General features: G+C 59.1%; 1 protein-coding gene across 2 annotated transcripts in view; it reads right to left on the bottom strand.

Annotated features, from left to right (window-relative positions):
• AFAP1L1 (actin filament associated protein 1 like 1) overlaps positions 1 to 16,069 on the bottom strand; it is a 31,351-nt gene extending 15,282 nt beyond the window's left edge. For both annotated transcript variants that reach the window (XM_026122739.2, XM_026122740.2), the window contains exon 1: positions 16,008 to 16,069. In XM_026122739.2, the coding sequence (XP_025978524.1) occupies positions 16,008 to 16,023 (16 nt within the window). In that variant the 5' untranslated portion in view covers positions 16,024 to 16,069. The remainder of the gene's footprint in view (positions 1 to 16,007) is intronic.
• Positions 16,070 to 16,736: the final 667 nt, after the last annotated feature.

The following is a 16,736-nucleotide window of genomic DNA, read 5'->3' as shown; positions in this document are numbered from 1 at the left end:
TGGGGGCCACCCAGCGAGGCAGCGGTCTCCAGCCCCAGCCCACCACTGCCCCAGGACGCGAGGCAGGATGCAGCTCATGAGCCTCTTCCTGCTGCCGGGCCTCTATCTGCACAGACCTTCTGCTTCCTCCTCCCTCCCCGGAGCCAAGCTAAACACGGACGTCAGCCCCTTTGGCCGGCTTTGACATCGTCCCTCTCCCGTGGGCAGGCCAAAACGGGGCAGGTAGACACCTGGGCAGGGAGAGAAGCCTCAGCACAGCTCCAGAAAGCGCAGGCGAGGCTGAGGAGCCGGCAGCTCCCACCAGCCTGCGGGAAGCAGAGCGCAGCTGCAGAGGGACCAGGGCTCCCTATCCCCATGAACACTGCTGAGCTCTGGAGCTGGGGAAACACCACCCGGCAGGGACGGAGCTGAGGAGCCCAGGTCCTGCTGGCGCTCTGCTCGATGCCCCCCACCAGCACACTCTGCTAAGGGCAGGGAGCTGCTCCGGCCATGTGAGAGCCTCATGTATGCGATGAGCTGGAAAGTGCTCAGCTGCCATCGCCCTCATCACCCTCTCCTTACCCTCGCGGAGAGGGAGGGAGGGAGGAGGAGCAGCTTCTCCCTGTGATGTTTGCATGGTGCTGCACGCCAGCGCTGCACGGGCGGGATGGGAGCACACATCCCCCAGGCAGCTGGGCAGCCACGGTGTCCAGGCCAGGTGAGACATCCGTCTCCCGCCTTCCCCAGGATGCAGCTGCAGGGCCTGGCCGGGTGCTGGGCTAGCGGGGGACAGGATGGCTTGAAAAGCAAGGTGCTCCCCTGTCCATCCAGCACCCACCTATTGCTAAATCCTCTGCGAGGATCTAGGGGGGCACATGCATCTTCCTGGTATCCCAACACAGCACAGCCCAAAGGGCTCCCAGGTGGCCACGGAGGGGATGGGGACCATGCACGTGTCCTATATCAGCTACGCACACCACACTCAAGCCGAGGCCCTGCTGCCCACGGGCATACCCATTCCCACCACTTGCAGGACCTCCCATCACAGCCACCAGCTTGGGTGTCAGGGTTGCAGCCTAGCCGAGGGCAAAAGGGCAAACAAATTTCTATTAATAGCCACAGAGCTGGCACTGTGCATTGTGAGAGGGGCTAGGAGACCCCCGCGCGCACAAGGAGCGAGAGTGCCCGATAAGCAAGTTTTGTCGCCCGGCATTGCAGGCTGGTGAGCTCATCAGCGCTGCCTCGACCGACGGCTCCGAGCGGGGTGCGCGGGGCCGGCACTGAAGGCTCCTTTGTCTCGCCCTCGCTGAGCTGTCCCCTGCGTCTCCCTTGTTAAACACGCACCGAAACACAAGGGGGGTGAGCCAGTCAAAGAGGCCTGTGATCCGAGAGGAGGGCACACGGACCGCCAAGCCGAGCCTGCGCCCGGGGGAGCGGAGGAAGGGAAGGAATTAATTTCCTATGCTCGTTAGGCTCCCAGCCCAGATAAGGTTAGCGAGGTGGCTGCAGGAAGCAAGGGGAGAGTGCTCCGGCGTTGCTGTGCTGGGGGGCTTACCCCCACGCACACCCCTTCAGCCCCGCAGTGGGGGCAGCGGCGCTGGAGGCTTTGAGGGGCTCGTTGTCTGCCATCTCCAACACGAGCCCTGCACCACCCTCCCGGAGAACCCAAGGACAGCCCAATCTCCCACAGCGACACCGGCACTAGCTCCAGGGGAGTCCACCCCCAGCCCAGCCAGGGCCACCAACTCTGTCCAGCACGGGGGCTCCCCACCCCAAACGCTCCAGGCTGCTGCTCTCCCATTTCCATGCAGGAGCCCAGAGGTCACTCAGGGCCTTGCCAGCCCATGGGGCTCCCAAGCCCTGCCCAGGCAGCGGGCACAGCACTGGGGGCAACGGGAGCCGATGCAAGGTCACCCAGTGCACCAAGGACAGGGCTGGCAGGGGAACCCACGCGTTACTTCTGCCACACCTGGGAGGAACGAATGCCAGACCCTGCACCGATCTGCCGCCTTACCCAAAACGTTGCAGACCGGGAGATGGGGCTACCCTGGAGCTGGAGCATGGACAAAAGGCAACACATGCCTTAACACAGCCAGGGCTCGCGTTCCTGGGGTGGATGTGACAGCAGTGGTGTCAGCATGCAACCGGGCCCTCAGGGCCTCAATCAACCGTAGCCATGAAACCACAAAGCCCTGTAACGGAAACGGCAGCAGGACATCAAAGGGCTCTGCTCACCCCCGGGGGAAAGGCAACGTGACCACTGGTGCTGAGCAGGTGAAGCAGCCAAAAAAAGACCCCGTGTCCCCCTCCCGCTGAGGCACGGTCTCGCTCATGAGACCTCTCCGGCCCTGCGCCTTTACCTGGTGCTAACAATAAGTCCCATTTGCTGGTTTCTTCAGGGGGTTCTCTCGCAACCTAAACCCAGTGGGATCGGACCAGCTTGCTGGGCTGAGCTGGGCTTTGGAAACAGGCATCCCAGGGCAGGGGAAGGAGGCCAGCCCTCCCCGCTCACAACTCACTCCTCTCCAAGTTTCCAGCCTTTCTGATTGCCGCAGCAGGGATGGGAAGATGTTAGAGAGGTCTTTAAGCCTGGGAAGGCCAGGAGCCGTGGCAACAGATGGTTTTAGTGTTAGCTAGCTCGGGCTGGACGTGCTGGGGGAAGAGACACTGGTCAGGACTCCCGCGGCTGAGCAGAGCCGGCAGGGAGCCGCTGCTGCTGGGGAAGGACAGCGTGACGGTATTTTCTCTGCTGCTACAGCCCACCCTGGCAGCAGCACCAAGCACGATGCTGGCAGCTCCCCGTCCCACTGGCCGCGGTCCCCCCTGGCCCATGGGAGCTGCGCCCCGTCCTCGTGACGGCCTCTCTCCACCTCTCACCCCGGGCGTCTCTATTTTTAGACCCCGCAAGCACTCCCCTCTCAGGGACCCGCTTCCACAGCGCACAGATAAGGGTTGCAGAGCCCACCTTCCCCGCCTCCCCGTCCTGTGCTCCGTCGCGGGAGGAAAAAGCAGGGTCTCGCTCCAGCAACCTGCAAGGAGGAGGAAGAGGCTCCAGCTGGGCTGAGGCAGGAGTTTCCCGGTGCACGGACACGGCTTTGGGAGGGGGAAGAGATGAGGACATGCACGTGGGGTTGTCACCCCAAGCAACGCGGGTCCACGCTCCCGGCCTCAGAGAGCCCTGGGAGATGCTGTTTCATGAGAAGTCACATCCACGCCATAACACCCCTGCCCTGGTCCACCGGGCAGCGCAGGGACACCCATGCCACAGCCAGCCCCAGCCCCTCCGCTTGCCCAAGGCAGGGCCACCCAGGTGCCGAGCGCCCCGCCGCTCCGGCTTTTCCTGCCTCCGCCTGCGCCCAGCCGCGTTTCCTCCCGGGCCAGGTGAAGGCTGCGGGTGAGGGGGGCGACGGGGGAAATCGGATGCGGGGAGTGACAGCCATTGTTTGTAGCTAAAATAAAAACCCAGCAAAAATAAAAAGCTTCCTGTTGGCGCAGGCAGGGCCCCAGGACAATCCGCCAGCCTGCGGAGGGCTGTTTAGAGCCGCCTCCGGCAGCAAACAAACATTTATAGCTCCTGGGAAGCCGTAAATAGGTGGGGTGGGGGCCAGGGAAGGGACACCGCCGGGGGCTACGGCGCGGGAACTCGGCTGAGCACCCCGTGACGGCAGCGGTCCCCGGTGACCCAGGAAGCCCCGGCATCCAAAAGCGCCGCTAGCTTTCACCATCCCTCTGTGCACTGAGGAAGGCGACGGCCTCCTGAGCCCCGGTGCTGAGGGACCACACTAGCTCCCGAGGCCCTTTTCCATTCAGGCGGAGGTTTCTTTCCGAGGGGAAGGAGGTAGCCTGCGAGGAAGCGCGGCTCTCCCAGAATTGTCCCTTTGTGCATGCTGCCGGTGGGACCGTTGGTGGGCCGTGGCATGCACAAAGCCTCCTGCCGCTCCTCCTCCTCCGGAGAGGGCTGCCCCCACGAGCGGGCCGCGGGGGGCCCGACCCAGGGCAGCCGAGGGCTCTCGGCCCCGGAGAGCAGGGCTCCCCGGTTCCCGAGTCTTTGCGGGGCTCAGCTCCTTTGCCCCAGCTGATCACGGAGCAGACGGGGACTGGACCCCGCCACGGCACAGCCTGTTGGGAGGGATAACTGGGAATGGCTGAGGAATGCCAGACTGGAAAGTACCTCCTCCATATCAGCCCTTTTGGGTATATAGTTACAGAGCAACTTGGCATGCTCCAGCCCGGAGGGTTTCAGAGAAAAGCCAACCATTAATTATCACACTTGAGCTCTGGAAACGTCCCATAACAGTGGAAGATTTGCTAAGGGGCCGCTTGATGCACATGAATCATCTCCTCCCTGGAACAAGGGCCCCTTGAGTGGGCAGATGAGGAAGGAGCGTCTTAGACTCAACATCAACCCCAGTCATCGGCGTTAGCCCGAGCGGATCAGTCTCACTCCCGCGTGGCTGGGAGCCACCCCGCTCACCGCACACCCCGCCAGCTCCCCTTTCTGCACCCACATGGCGATCAACTCAGTTGCCTTTAGCATTGCCACCCCAGGGCTGGACAAACTGCCCTGCTGAGGTGTCACAGCATCCCCAGGCATTGCTGAACACATGGTAAGCTCAAGCCTGCTGACCTTCCCGGCGCACCCCAGAGAGGAATTCATCCCCCGGCTCCCCATGCCTCCATGCAGCCTTCCCAGGCAGAAGGGCAGCACAGGAGCGCCTCGGAGCACAGAGCAAAGCTGTGCAAGGCGAGTCAGGGACATGCAGCCCCGGGGGATTTCATCATCGTGACCTTACAGTAATTCATATCCTTAGCTGATAACCCTGGAAAATCAGTGCTGGGGGATGAACAAGAAACCTGCTTGCTTAAGGGGACAGAAGATCCCCCCACCAGTTCTCCCTCTCGCTGTAATTGCTCCCTGGCTTCTCCTTTTACGTGAAGGAGCCTGCAGGTTTCGGAGGGGCCCCACTAACCCTTTCTCTTTGCCCCATCCCAGCGCTGGGGGAGGGGGAGACGAGCAACCAGAGGGATTAAATAGCAAGACGACTGCCCTAGCAGTGTCTGCCTATCCTCCTTTATCTTAAGTCCCATCTACTCCAGAAGCCCAGCCCAACACTCACAGCAGCTTAGGGTGGCTTCTTTTTCCAGCACTAACCCACCAGCACCGACAGCCCAGAGCCTTGTCTTGTGGCACTACAAAACCACCACCACCTCAGCTGCTTTTGGCACGGTTTGGGAGAAGGGTCCTGCTCCTGGCCCATTTCTTTTGCCAACAATGTCACATTTTCCCCTAGTATAAATAGCTCTGCAGAAAGCCTTATCTACTGGCCTCGCTCTCAGCAACTCTCCCGCTCCAAAAGAGAACAACCGAGCAGCGAGTCCAAGCCTGGGGAAGAGCAGCAGTGCCACGCTTCCAGCCGCTCGCTCCGAGCCCTCCTGCCTCGCACCAACGCTTTAGCCATTGCACCAGCACTCTCCCCACCAGCCTGGTCCTCTGCACAGAGGGAGCTTCTCCGAGTCCTTTGCCAGCCCATGGATGGGGGAAAAGAGCAGAGGGCAACTTCGTGTGAGCAGAGGGGACCCTCTGTGCAGAGAGCCTGGGTACATGGGAATTGGCCACAGGAGGAAGACCCCAGATGTCCCCATCCCAGTCCTGCTCAAGCCACTCTCTCCAGGAGAGGAGAGTTTTACATCCTCCCCGTGCTCTTCAACCTGACAGAAATAGGAGCCCAGAGCGGAGAGAAGTGTAATTACAGGCTGACAGAGCTGACACGGGGTGAAGGTTATCACCTGTGTTCATGTCACTGCCAGCTTGCACATCTGAGAAACCATCACTCACACTGCAGTGAAGCCAGTCAAGCCTCTCTCCTGTATAACTGCATTACAGCAAGTACTGGAGAAGGGGAGATCACAGTGGTTCCCTCTTCATTTCGCTACTGAGCTGCACTGGGACGCGTGGCGCCCGGCTCCGGCCAGGCCCTGCTGCAAGGCTCGGCCCTCTCAGCGTGGCTCAGAGGGGCAGGTGCTAGTCTGTAGCTAAGTCACCCCAGCCTAAATCGAGGAGATGCCCATGCTCAGAGCTCAGCTCCAGGCCTGGAGGAGGTGGTGGAAACCCTCCCGTTGGTGGCAGCTGACTGCAGGGCCGCAGTACAGCGTGAGGAGCCTTCCTCTCCACCCTGTTGCCTTATTGGTGGGGGGTTGCCCAGTGCAATCCCATCAGGGCACCAGTCCCGATGAGAAATAACTCGCATGGGGCAGGGGAATGGGGGCGTCCCCCACGCAGCCCCCCAGGGAGGCCACAGGCACATCAGAGGGGCCAAAGCTGTTTAAACTGGCATTGCTGCTGGGCGAAACAGCCCGGGCAGCCCTTGTTGGATTGTAGGACACATCTTTCCTGCAAAATACCTTTCACGCTCCCAGAGTTGTGTGTGCAGCTCTAGAGCACCATGTGCTCTGGCTCTGCACGTCCTCAGATAGCAGCTATCAGATTAGGCTGCTTAACTGCACCGCCCTGGCTAAGCTGCTGCAGTCGCACCTCTCTGTGCCGAGGGGCCAAGGACCAGTGGGCCAACCGGCTTTAGAGACCTCTGCTTCGCATGAAAATACATTAAACACCAGGCTGAAAGTGGCCCAGAAAGTTGAGGGGAGAAAGGGGCCACTTTTGCAGCCAAGCAGATAAACAACAGCTGAACCCAAAGGGGCTGAGAGGGGCACGTGGTCTCTCCTCGCGTCTCTCCGGAGCGGGTGTGGGCACTGTGCCGGGAAAGCTTCCCCGTGCTGGGTGCTTCTTCCAGAGCTAACACTCACCTCCTGTTAACAGAGGCTTTTTGTGAACGCCAGCACTCTGCGTCCCTTGTTTAGCCACAGGCCACCAGTCAGACGCTGTCACTGCAGCTGCCCTCGAGGTGCCCATGGAGCCAGGGCCCTTGGCTGGGGCAGCAGGAGAGCATGCACCGACTTCGCAGGGGCTCAGCACTCCTGCCCGGCCAAAGCGGACAGCTGCCCTCTGCCCCTTGGAGCCAGGAGGCCTCAGAGGAGAGAGCTCGCTTTAAATTAGGATGCCGGCCAAGGCACAACTTACCATCACACCGAAATTAGCTCGGAGCAAGACAGCAGGGACCAGGCCTATGGAGAAATCTCTTTTTGGGATGCAAATGTGACTCTTGGTTGCCTCCCCTGTGCACTCGAGGGTTTGGGTGCTTGCAGACCGAGACGAGACCCCCAGAGGAAGTCCCACGTCCGGCACTGGTTAAGGAGTGATGGCTCTTAGAGTGATAGAGATTGCTGCCAGCCAGCGCAAACCAGATTTTCGCATCCAAACCCCGGGAGAGCGTAACCAGGCAACAGATCACCCGATGGTGGTGCTGCCCACAGGAGAGTGCCCAGCGCTTCGGAGCGAGCAGGAGAGCAGCCCGCAAGCGGCGAGGCTCCACGGCCAGCCCACGGCAAGGGGCTGCAGAGGCGCGGAGGGGAGCACCTTTAGAAGCGCTCTGCAAAAACGTGACGGGAACACCTTGCTCGGATCACCCACGAGCGTGGCAGCAACCGGCACGCTGCACACCTCGGGAGCAAGGAGACGGAGCTCGCGACGAGGAGATGTGGAGCCGGCTTGCTGCCATCCAGCGCAGCGGGTGCCAAGCGTCCTGCTGCAGACACGCAGCCCCTCGCCCGTGCGGCTGGGACGCCTCCAGGCATGCCTGCAGCCCAGGGAAGCAGAGCCTCGCCGTGGGATGGGGCGAGGGTGGCAGGCCCTCCAGCACCCCCCCAATCCACTCGCCAGCCCCTTCCCTGCTCCCGGCCTCAGTTCTCCTGCTGCTTCCAACAGAGGCACTGCAAAGCTACTCCATGCAAAGTGCTTAAAAGCCAGGACAAAGGAAGGTTTAGAAGCACTTGTTACATTTTCCATAGTTTTAAAAGTTAGGCAGTTCTCCCTTGGCCCATCTACTGAAAGCAAGATCTAAACATATATGCCCATTCAAAGGAAGGGAACCGAAAGCAGAGAAAAACCTAGCGAAAAGATGCACGCAGGGCACGATGCTGGGAGAGCCGTGGCGGTCCCTGGCTGGCCAGACCGCCCTGCAGCATGATCCTAGCCGCAAGCCCACAGCACCAAGCAGGCAGAGGCCTCTCTGGCAGACAACGAGCCACCAAGGGGGCCGCTGGGCCCCGAGGAGGAACGTGAGCACTGCCCCAGTGCGGCAGGAGCAGCCTCGCCGGGGTCCTGCTGCAGGATGGTCCACAGCAGCAGCTAGCATGGATGGAGCTAGCCTTCACAAGCCGGAGCGGTGCAGGTAATAATTAACAGGCTGATTGAACTGCATACAAACGCCTCCTGCGACTGAGCCAGATAAAGACCCTCCAGTGCCCCACGCTGTGGCTGGACCCCATTGCCAGGGGCTGCCCTGCCTGGGGACCGTCCCGCCTCTGCTGATGGCTTAGCAGCAGTTTCTTTGTCTCCTAGGGGTAATTGTGGTAGTTTGTTTTAGCTCACCAAAAGCAAACTTTATCCCCCTAAAACAAAGAGGGTTGCAGCTGATCCCGGGGTGTGTGTGTGTGTGTGTGTGTGTGTGTGTGTGTTTCTGCATCACTCTCTTAGTGCTGAGCAAAGCAAGAAGCAAAGCAAATAAAAGGACACGGGCACTGCTGTTTGTCGCTGCCTGTAGTCAAGGTATTCCTGATTAACACTTCTGCTTATGCCCCTGGCAGGACATGGGGCAAACAGCCTTCAGAGAGCCCCTACCCCATCCTGACCTCTGGTGCTGCTAACAGGGCTGGGGAAGGACCCCCACACCCTGGAGGCCCCCAAAGCCAGGGAGAAGTTGTTTCCAGATACAGCTCAGACTTATCCGTGTGCTTAGCTCCACAGACATGCAAGGACCAGATTCAGTCATTAAAGGCTACGTTTCAAAAATCAGCGCAAATCAAAGCGGCCACATTGCAGGATGCTCTGCAGAGTGAGCTCGGGAGCACGGAGATGAGAGTCTGAGCATGATAAGAGCTGCTGGCTCCAGAACACTTCTAAATAATAAATGAAAAGAGAGGTCTGCGATGCCCTTTTAAAGAAATAGTCAGGCAGGGGTGAGACCTGCTGAGTAATGTATAAAAAACAAGCTTCAGGCAGAGGAGAGATGTTAGGATTAGTCAGAACCCAGAATAAACTGTGGTTTTTTTCCAAGCAAAACTCTGGCGTTGGCCTCTTCAAAATAAACTGTGCAGAGAGCAGCAGGTTGGCCTGGCCACTCCATTGACACAAGGAAAGGCCTCTGGGACCAGCTCAGCAGCCCGGACCTGGCAGCAAGAGTAGCCGCGGCCAGAGGAGCAGGGAGATGCTGCCTGTCTCCCCACAAGCCTTTCCAGTGGCCTGGGCACTACAAGGGCACTGCATTTCCCCATCGCTGCTGGTTGGGAGCAGCACGATGCAGGCAGCTCAGGAATAAACTCATAGATAAGAGGCTTTGGAAACCTCTGGGAACTGGAGCCAGGCAGACAGGGAGATCATGCACTGCGGCCTCCAGAGGTGAGGGGACAAGCAGGAACGTGCTGCGGGACAAGAAGCTGCCTACGCTCAACAGCAAGGTGTCCTGGCCCAAGGGGAGTACAGAAACCGACTGTGGTCTCTATGCCGTGTGCTAAGAGGTGCCACCCTGCAAGCAGTGGCCATGGAAAGGCTCCAGGGAGGGAAACGGACACTCGTGCAGGCTTCTCATGGGACTGTGCTCTAGCGATGGAGCAAAAAGGGTTGGTCTGGCCCGAGGGTGCCTGACGCAGGCCAAGCTGTGCAAGCCAATGTTTTGTTCATCCCTGCAAACATCCACCTCTCTAAGCAGTGCAAGAGCCTGAGCAGAGCTCCAGGAAGTCTCCCCAGGTCACACTTTCCTGTTTGTGGAGCCAGAGCTGCTAGCTCAGATCTGGGGGGATCCAAAGCCCGTGTCTTCCCTTGCCTCTCTGCAGCCCGTTGTCTCCACCAAACCTCAGCCTCCAGGACAGCAGAAATTATGACTAATTGCAATCACTGTGGTGGGAAACCTGCTCACTCAGCACTCCAATGCTCCTTATAGCCTTCCCACCAGCATGCCCTCCCCACTGCCCTGTGCGGAGATGGGCACAGTCTATGTGGTTACCACCAAGGGTTGGGTGGCTTCTCCAGACCTGGGACTACAGACAAGGATTGGAAGCTCTCTGCATCCCAAAAGGCCACGCTCTCCCTGTCCTGTACATCATCACCCTTCCCTGAAGTTAAGCTCCAAAACATCTCATGTGGATTCAATAATCCACACCCCACCGGCGGGGGGGGGCAGGAAGATTAGCAGATCAGATGTGTTTCTAGTAAAAGGAGCCACACAGGGCAGTAATGACTGGATCCTTGGAAACAGAGGAGGGAGAAGGGCTGGATACAAGACCCTCACCTGGCAGGGTATGCACAAAGAGAGGAAAGGGTTTGTGGGAACAGAAGGAATTAGCTGGTGGATCAGGCACCCACCAGCCTAGAGCAGGCTCTGCTTTTCTGAATGCTTTCAGCCACATCGCACAACACAGACACGTCTTTTCAGGGAAGTTAGGAGGTGAAAACACAGATCCTCTCCAGGGGAGACATCCTGGCAGAGTCAGGGGGAAGGGAGACGAGTTCCCAGCACTGGCACCCCCCACACCAGCAGCCTTCAGGGACACCCCTGCCCTGTACCACGGCCCCAGGAGCCTGAGGGCTGCTCCGGGCAAGACACATCCCACCCACCCCACGTTCCCAGGCCTGGAAAGGCCACCTGCCTGGGGGCAGACGTGGGACACACTCACTGTCCCCTCAGGAGACATGGTTTGTTGAAAGGCCACCAAGGAAGAGCAGTAGCACATGCTTGGGACAGGGCAGCCGGAGCACGTCAGAAAGGTCTCGGCATTTGGGAGGGGACTGGGACGTGCTGCCCTGTAGGATCCCTCTGAGGGCAGGATAAGCGTATTTTCTCAGCTGAGAACAGCCCTTCCGTTTCCTTCCATTGCCAAGCTCCATCGGGAGCATCAGGTGCAGCGGCAAGGCCACGAGGCCCAACAGCATTTCCTATCGGCTTAACCCTTTTGCAGCTGGAGGGGAGAGTCAGGAAAATGAGCTTATCACAGGAGAAAAGTTTACAAGCTTGAACATATGGGAAGACATGACTACTCTGGTTATTGCTGATGACTCCCTCAGTGCCTGGACTGATTTACCACATCTGCTTTTAACGTCAAGATACAGAAACCAGGTATCAAACCTATTTCTACACAACTTCCCTTCCTGGCTCTGTCCTTTACAACCTCAATTTCCCAAAGCATAAAATTACACCGGGAATCACATAAAACAGAAGGCTGAACCCACTGGATGATAAACCAAAAAAGGACTGTCCCCCTCACCACCACGTTTGGTGGTTTTAATGTACAAAATATCCGGGGGTGGGGTGTGGGGAGGGGGGAACCGGGACAGGACCTAAAGCCATTATTCAAGCTGCTCCTTCCGTATCTTCCAGGCACTTTCCATGCTAATCGCCAGCAATCAGAGCAAACCAGTGTCACCCAGAACCCCTTCCTATCATTTCCAGGATCACATGCACATGAAAGCCACTTCAAAAAGAGATTTTGAAGCATGGAAACTCCTTCCAGCAAAGATCTGTTTTTGTTCCAAACTCCTACGAAATGTCAGTGTTTTCCCTTGCCTGCCAGAGAGCCTGCCTTTGATGAGACGGGAGACGTATCAGAAGCAAAATCGAAGGGGCTGCAGAGCCGACTGCCGTGGCGGGAGCCTGGTGAGGAGAGACTGGGAAATAAGTTCTTTTCATCCATCCCCACTGCAGAGGCTGCAGATCATCAGCTTAGTTTTTGCAGAGCCATTCAAGCTCCCTGAATGCCACAACTTTTAGCACCGCAGGGTGATGAAAGCCAGGCTGTTGTTGGCTGTGTGTGGGTGCCCTCCTCGCGGGTGGCAGGGATGAGCGCTATTCATCGCGGGCGCTCTGGCCGGGGTGCCTGTTTACCTGGTAAGGGGCCAGGCTGGCTGAGACAGTGCAGAGCTCCTTGGGAATTTTCCAACAAAACTGTCCTGCTGCTGCCTTGGAAGAGTGACGTTCAATAGATATTTTGCAGGACTGACAGTTTTGCCAGTTATTTTCACTGGAAAAGAAAGGTTCCTTACAGGCAGAAGAAGGTACCTGCTCTTCAGGAGAGACCTTCACCCATGCCAGACTAGACAGTAGCTGGTGTAGGTGAGAGGTAAGTGGTCAGGACATGGGTCTGGGATGTCAGAAACCACTTCAAGTCTGCACTCTGCAAAATCTTTATCTTATGTCCCAAGCAAGTTACTTGGCTACTGTACAACAGGAGCTCTGGGATCAAGCCCAATTTTCATTCCTTGTCCTCCTCTTAAAAGGCTTCTGATTATTTGGGGTGAGACAACTTCTTTAAAACCTTAAAACAAAGTTTTCCTGGGATGAGAGAAGAAATGCCCACCTGCCTTCAGGCAGGAGAATTTCAGCTTACATCACTGCTCAATAGCAGCACGCACATGAGCCTTGCAACTCGGCACATTTGCACCGGAAAAGAGCATTTCCAGGTCAACAGCAAACTCTGGAAAGAGGCAGATTTTCCAGACAACCCAGTGAGATAGGACAGTCCCCAGGAACATTGGCTGGAGGACACCAACAACACAGCAGTCAGTAAGGGGTGCAAGCCTGCTTTTTCTCTTTGCAAGTAGCCTCTTTGTGCTGCAACAGATACACCAGTGACATGCAGGACAGTTTAGGTCTCTCCAGAACCGGCAGGCCGCTTTGAACACGAGGCTCCAGAGAAACACATGCTGCCCAGAGCCCCACGCTGCCCAGAGACTGCATGTCGCCCTGGTTCAAAGCGAGCCCCCAGGGCAGCACACGCGAAATAAAAAGCAGGTTAATCCTTACAGATCGAATACCTACAGCCAGCAACGAGACAGGGCCGTGAGACCCATTTCTACTGGTTAAGGACAGCATTGCACGTGGAAGGGTATCTGATGATATGCGGGCAAATAACTCAAGTGCCTCCCTGCTCTGCTTGGTGTCACCCCCTGACACCTTCCCACCCCGGAAGGTAGAGCATGGTGGGCAGCTGGAGGGAGGTTCCGGCCCCTTTCCCTGCCCACTCCCCGGCTATAAACAGGCCCGCCGCCGCCTTGGCTGGACCCGGGCAGCTCAGTTTCCAGCGGAAGGAATGGCTGCAATGCGGGGGAGAGCGCCGCACTTGCCTCGCGCGCTAACAGCTGGGCCGATATACGTTTCTCCCACTCCACACCCCCTTCCACCAGCTACGTGCGAGGGGTGGACGGGATTCCTGCCGCCGAGTTTTAGGCAGCAGATCAAGAATGATCCAGGCTCCCTCCCACCACCCCTGATGCCTCCCCATTCCTGCGGGCGAGCTGGAGCCAAGTTTATCCCTGACACATCTCCACCAGCTCTGCTGGATTTAGACCACAGATAAGTTTGGTGCGAGACCTAAATTCTGGTGGCACAAAAGGTCAGAGAAGAGTCACTAACACGGAGAAGCCACGTGCGAGCACAGCCCTGCTTGGAGCGAGGGCTCAACACACTGAACAGCAAACCAGCACAGTCCTCCCAAATCACACACAAACACAGAGTTTTCCACCAACACAGTCCCAAACCGCCCTACAAAGAGCCCATGGCACCGAGTTCCCCTAGTTTAGCTGCCGGGGGAGCTGAGCCCAGCCCAGCTCACTGCATGGCCTGTAAGGAAACACATGGAGCGTGAAAAGCAATAAAAAGAGCGAGAGGATCATAAAGTGAGAGCAAGGTAGAGCACGCAGGGGCTGAGCAAAGCCTCAGGGGAAGAAAGGTGCTGCCACAGCACAGGAGCAGGGAGAGGCTGGGAACGGGAGACGCCAAGCTGCTATCCACCATCAGACACAGCATCCCGTGCATTAGCAAAGGAGCCCACTGAGGCCTCCACACCTCCCCTCCACACACCACGGCCCCTCCGAGGGATCCAGAGGCTCTGGGTGATGAACAGGAGGGTCTGGAGGACGTTTACGTTAGCAAAGAGCAACGTGGGTGCCAACAGCAATTCATTATACGCACTCAGAGCAAAGCAGGCAGGCACCGCTGCTGTTACCATAGAAGGCACCTAGGAGGGGAAAAGTAGCAGAGCAGCTCTCCCACGGCAGGGCCAGCGCTCAGAGAGCAGGACCACACGAAACTGTGGGGTCCGGCCGCTGCAGGCTCGCTCACGCAAGGGCTCCCTCAAGCTAAGCCCTGCCCCAGGGCCCGTCTCCACCAAGTACACTGACAGCCTCCGCTGGCTCACCAGTGGCGAGGGCGGGCACTGCCCCCTTCTCCCTGCACTCCTGGTCCCTTCCTGATCTCTCAGCCAGTCTCTGGGGACAGGAGGGAGAGTGGTCACAGGAGGGACAGCAAAGGAGTCACCCAACAATTCCCAGCTGCTGCAGCATGTTCACATCCTCATCTTCCTCGGGGAGCCCACAGGAGGGGGTCGTTTCATCAGCAAACAGGGCACCTCGCCATACCCTGGGATGGGGACCCCACACAGCTCTGCTCACTGCATCACACCAGCTATCTCGCATCAAACACCCAGCCACAGCCTGGAAGATCTGTCTTGCAGTTCGTTCATTTGACAGCTATGGGATTCGTTCTCCAAAAGTTATCTGCTGCAGGGAGGAAGGAATAACAACCTGCCACGGAAGTCTGCTTTAAACACTTCAGATGGTTTCATAAAACCAAATAATAGTAATAAAAATAAGGCACAGAGGAGGGGGCCCAGTGGCCAGCACAGCATTAACTCTGAACCTCTCCCTTCCCTGCCAGGTTTGACTGTCTGTGTTTCGGGGTGGGCTGGGATCAAACGGGGTGTCCTCCTCCCAGCTTACAGAGTGGAAAGGGGAAGCCAAGAGCAGAGCTGAGTCCTGACTGTTTGCTCTGCCCTTTATCCATCCATCACATTCTCTGGGACCTTTGAGGACAGCGCTAGCACCATGTGCCATTTGCCAGCACTCTCCAACAACTACCCCCTCCTTCAGAGCCACCCATCCCTTCGGTGGCACTCAGGGTGAGCAGCAGCCCCTGAGGAGGGATGTCCCTGTCCCCCCAGGCAGCTGGGCACCAACGCTGCTCTCAGAGCACAGACACCACAATCTGCGGCCAAAGAGTCAAAATCCTCATATGAAGTTTCCACTGAGGAAACACCACCCCATCCTTTTACATCGGGAAGGGGAACTCTTGACCCTCAGCTCTTTCTGGTGCTCACACAGAGCTGCGAATACAGCACAACCTTCAGGGCTTTCAGCATCTTCACAGCCTGCAGACCCGGAGCAGCTCCCCTCATTCTCTGGCTATGATTATTTTTGGCCAGTGCTGCTATAGCACCTACAAGGACAGGCCAAGGGCCAGGAGCCCCCGTGCTACACCCCGCCACCACCTGTGCCTCCTCCACAGCTCCAGGACGATGCTCGGCAGCAGCTCCCTGAAAACCTCCCTCTGCTCCCATGGAAAAGCCAGACCCCTCTTCACCGAGGTGACTCCAGGCCCCAGCAGGTTTACTCCTACCCCAGACCAAAGGCTGGAGCTACAGGAGAGTGATGCCAGAGGCCGTGCGGGAGCCGCGCAGGTGCGGGCACGGGCGCTTCCCGGCGGGACGGGACGGGACGCGGCGCCGCGCCTCTCCCAGGGCCGGCACCGGCACCGGCGCCGTCGGGAAACCCCAGCCGCCCGCTCCCCGCGGCCGCTCGCCAGTGCGGGGCTCGCACGGCGCTCGGCCGGCAGCGGGGACCCGCCAGGGCCAGCCCGGGCAGGGTCCCGCCGGCAGCGCCCACCCAGCGGCATTTCGGGCTGGCTTTCCGCCGACCGGAGCATGCCGAGGAGAAACACATACATATCCCAAAACCGCACCTAAAGCGACCTCACCGCCCTCATACGGGAGGGGAGACGCGACCCCCGGCCGCCAGCCCCAGGGCGAGCCGCGCCGGAGGGTCCCCGAGCCCCTGCCCGCCCGGGGCGCCGCTGCCCCCCGCTTACCGCTCTGCCGGTCCATGGTCGGCGGCAGCCGCGGGCAGCCCGGCAGCCGCGGGCGGGGAAGTGGCCGGGCAGCGGGCGGCCCCGGCGGGGCAGGGCCTGAGCGCCCGGCATGGCCAATCGCCGCGCCCGCCCCTCCCTCCCTCCCCGGGCGCCCGGCAGCGCCGAGCACCCGGCGCGGCTCCGCTCGGCTTTTCCCCAGCGTCTTCCTAGAGGGGCTTCTGCTAAGAGCCGCCGGCCCTGGGCTGCCCCGAGCGGAGATTTTGGGCCATCTCCCACCTCTCCAGCTGCTCCCAGCGCCGCTGGTGGCCGAGTCCCCCTGGGCACCCTCCCCACATGCCCTGCGGTGCCCGTGATGCGTGCGCTGCGGCCGGGGCGCTGCAGCCAGCCAGCGCCATAGGCTGAAGGCAATGCTGTGACTGTCTGTAGTGGCCAGGGGTGCTTGCGAGGGGCCAGGAGGTCCGGAGGCAGAGGAGTGGTGGGTGTAAGTGGGAGCCTCCCTCCCCACTTCCCTCCTAATGCCCCTGTGTGCAGCCCTGCTGCGCTGTGTGTCCTGCTCATGCAGGCCGGGGCTAGGGACCCCCACTGCTGGGTGAACCTGCTCCTCTGGAAAGCTCAGCCAGCAGCCAGGGGTCCTTGCCCCTGGCCCGGATGAGAGGGACATGCAGCCCTGTGTCTGGGGAGCAGGTTTCCCTGCAGGGCCTGGAGGCTATTCTCCATGTGTTTTCCCTT

Source organism: Dromaius novaehollandiae, chromosome 15 (assembly GCF_036370855.1).
Source record: "Dromaius novaehollandiae isolate bDroNov1 chromosome 15, bDroNov1.hap1, whole genome shotgun sequence".
NCBI lineage: Eukaryota > Metazoa > Chordata > Aves > Casuariiformes > Dromaiidae > Dromaius > Dromaius novaehollandiae.
This window is presented reverse-complemented; position numbering and strand designations above follow the sequence as displayed.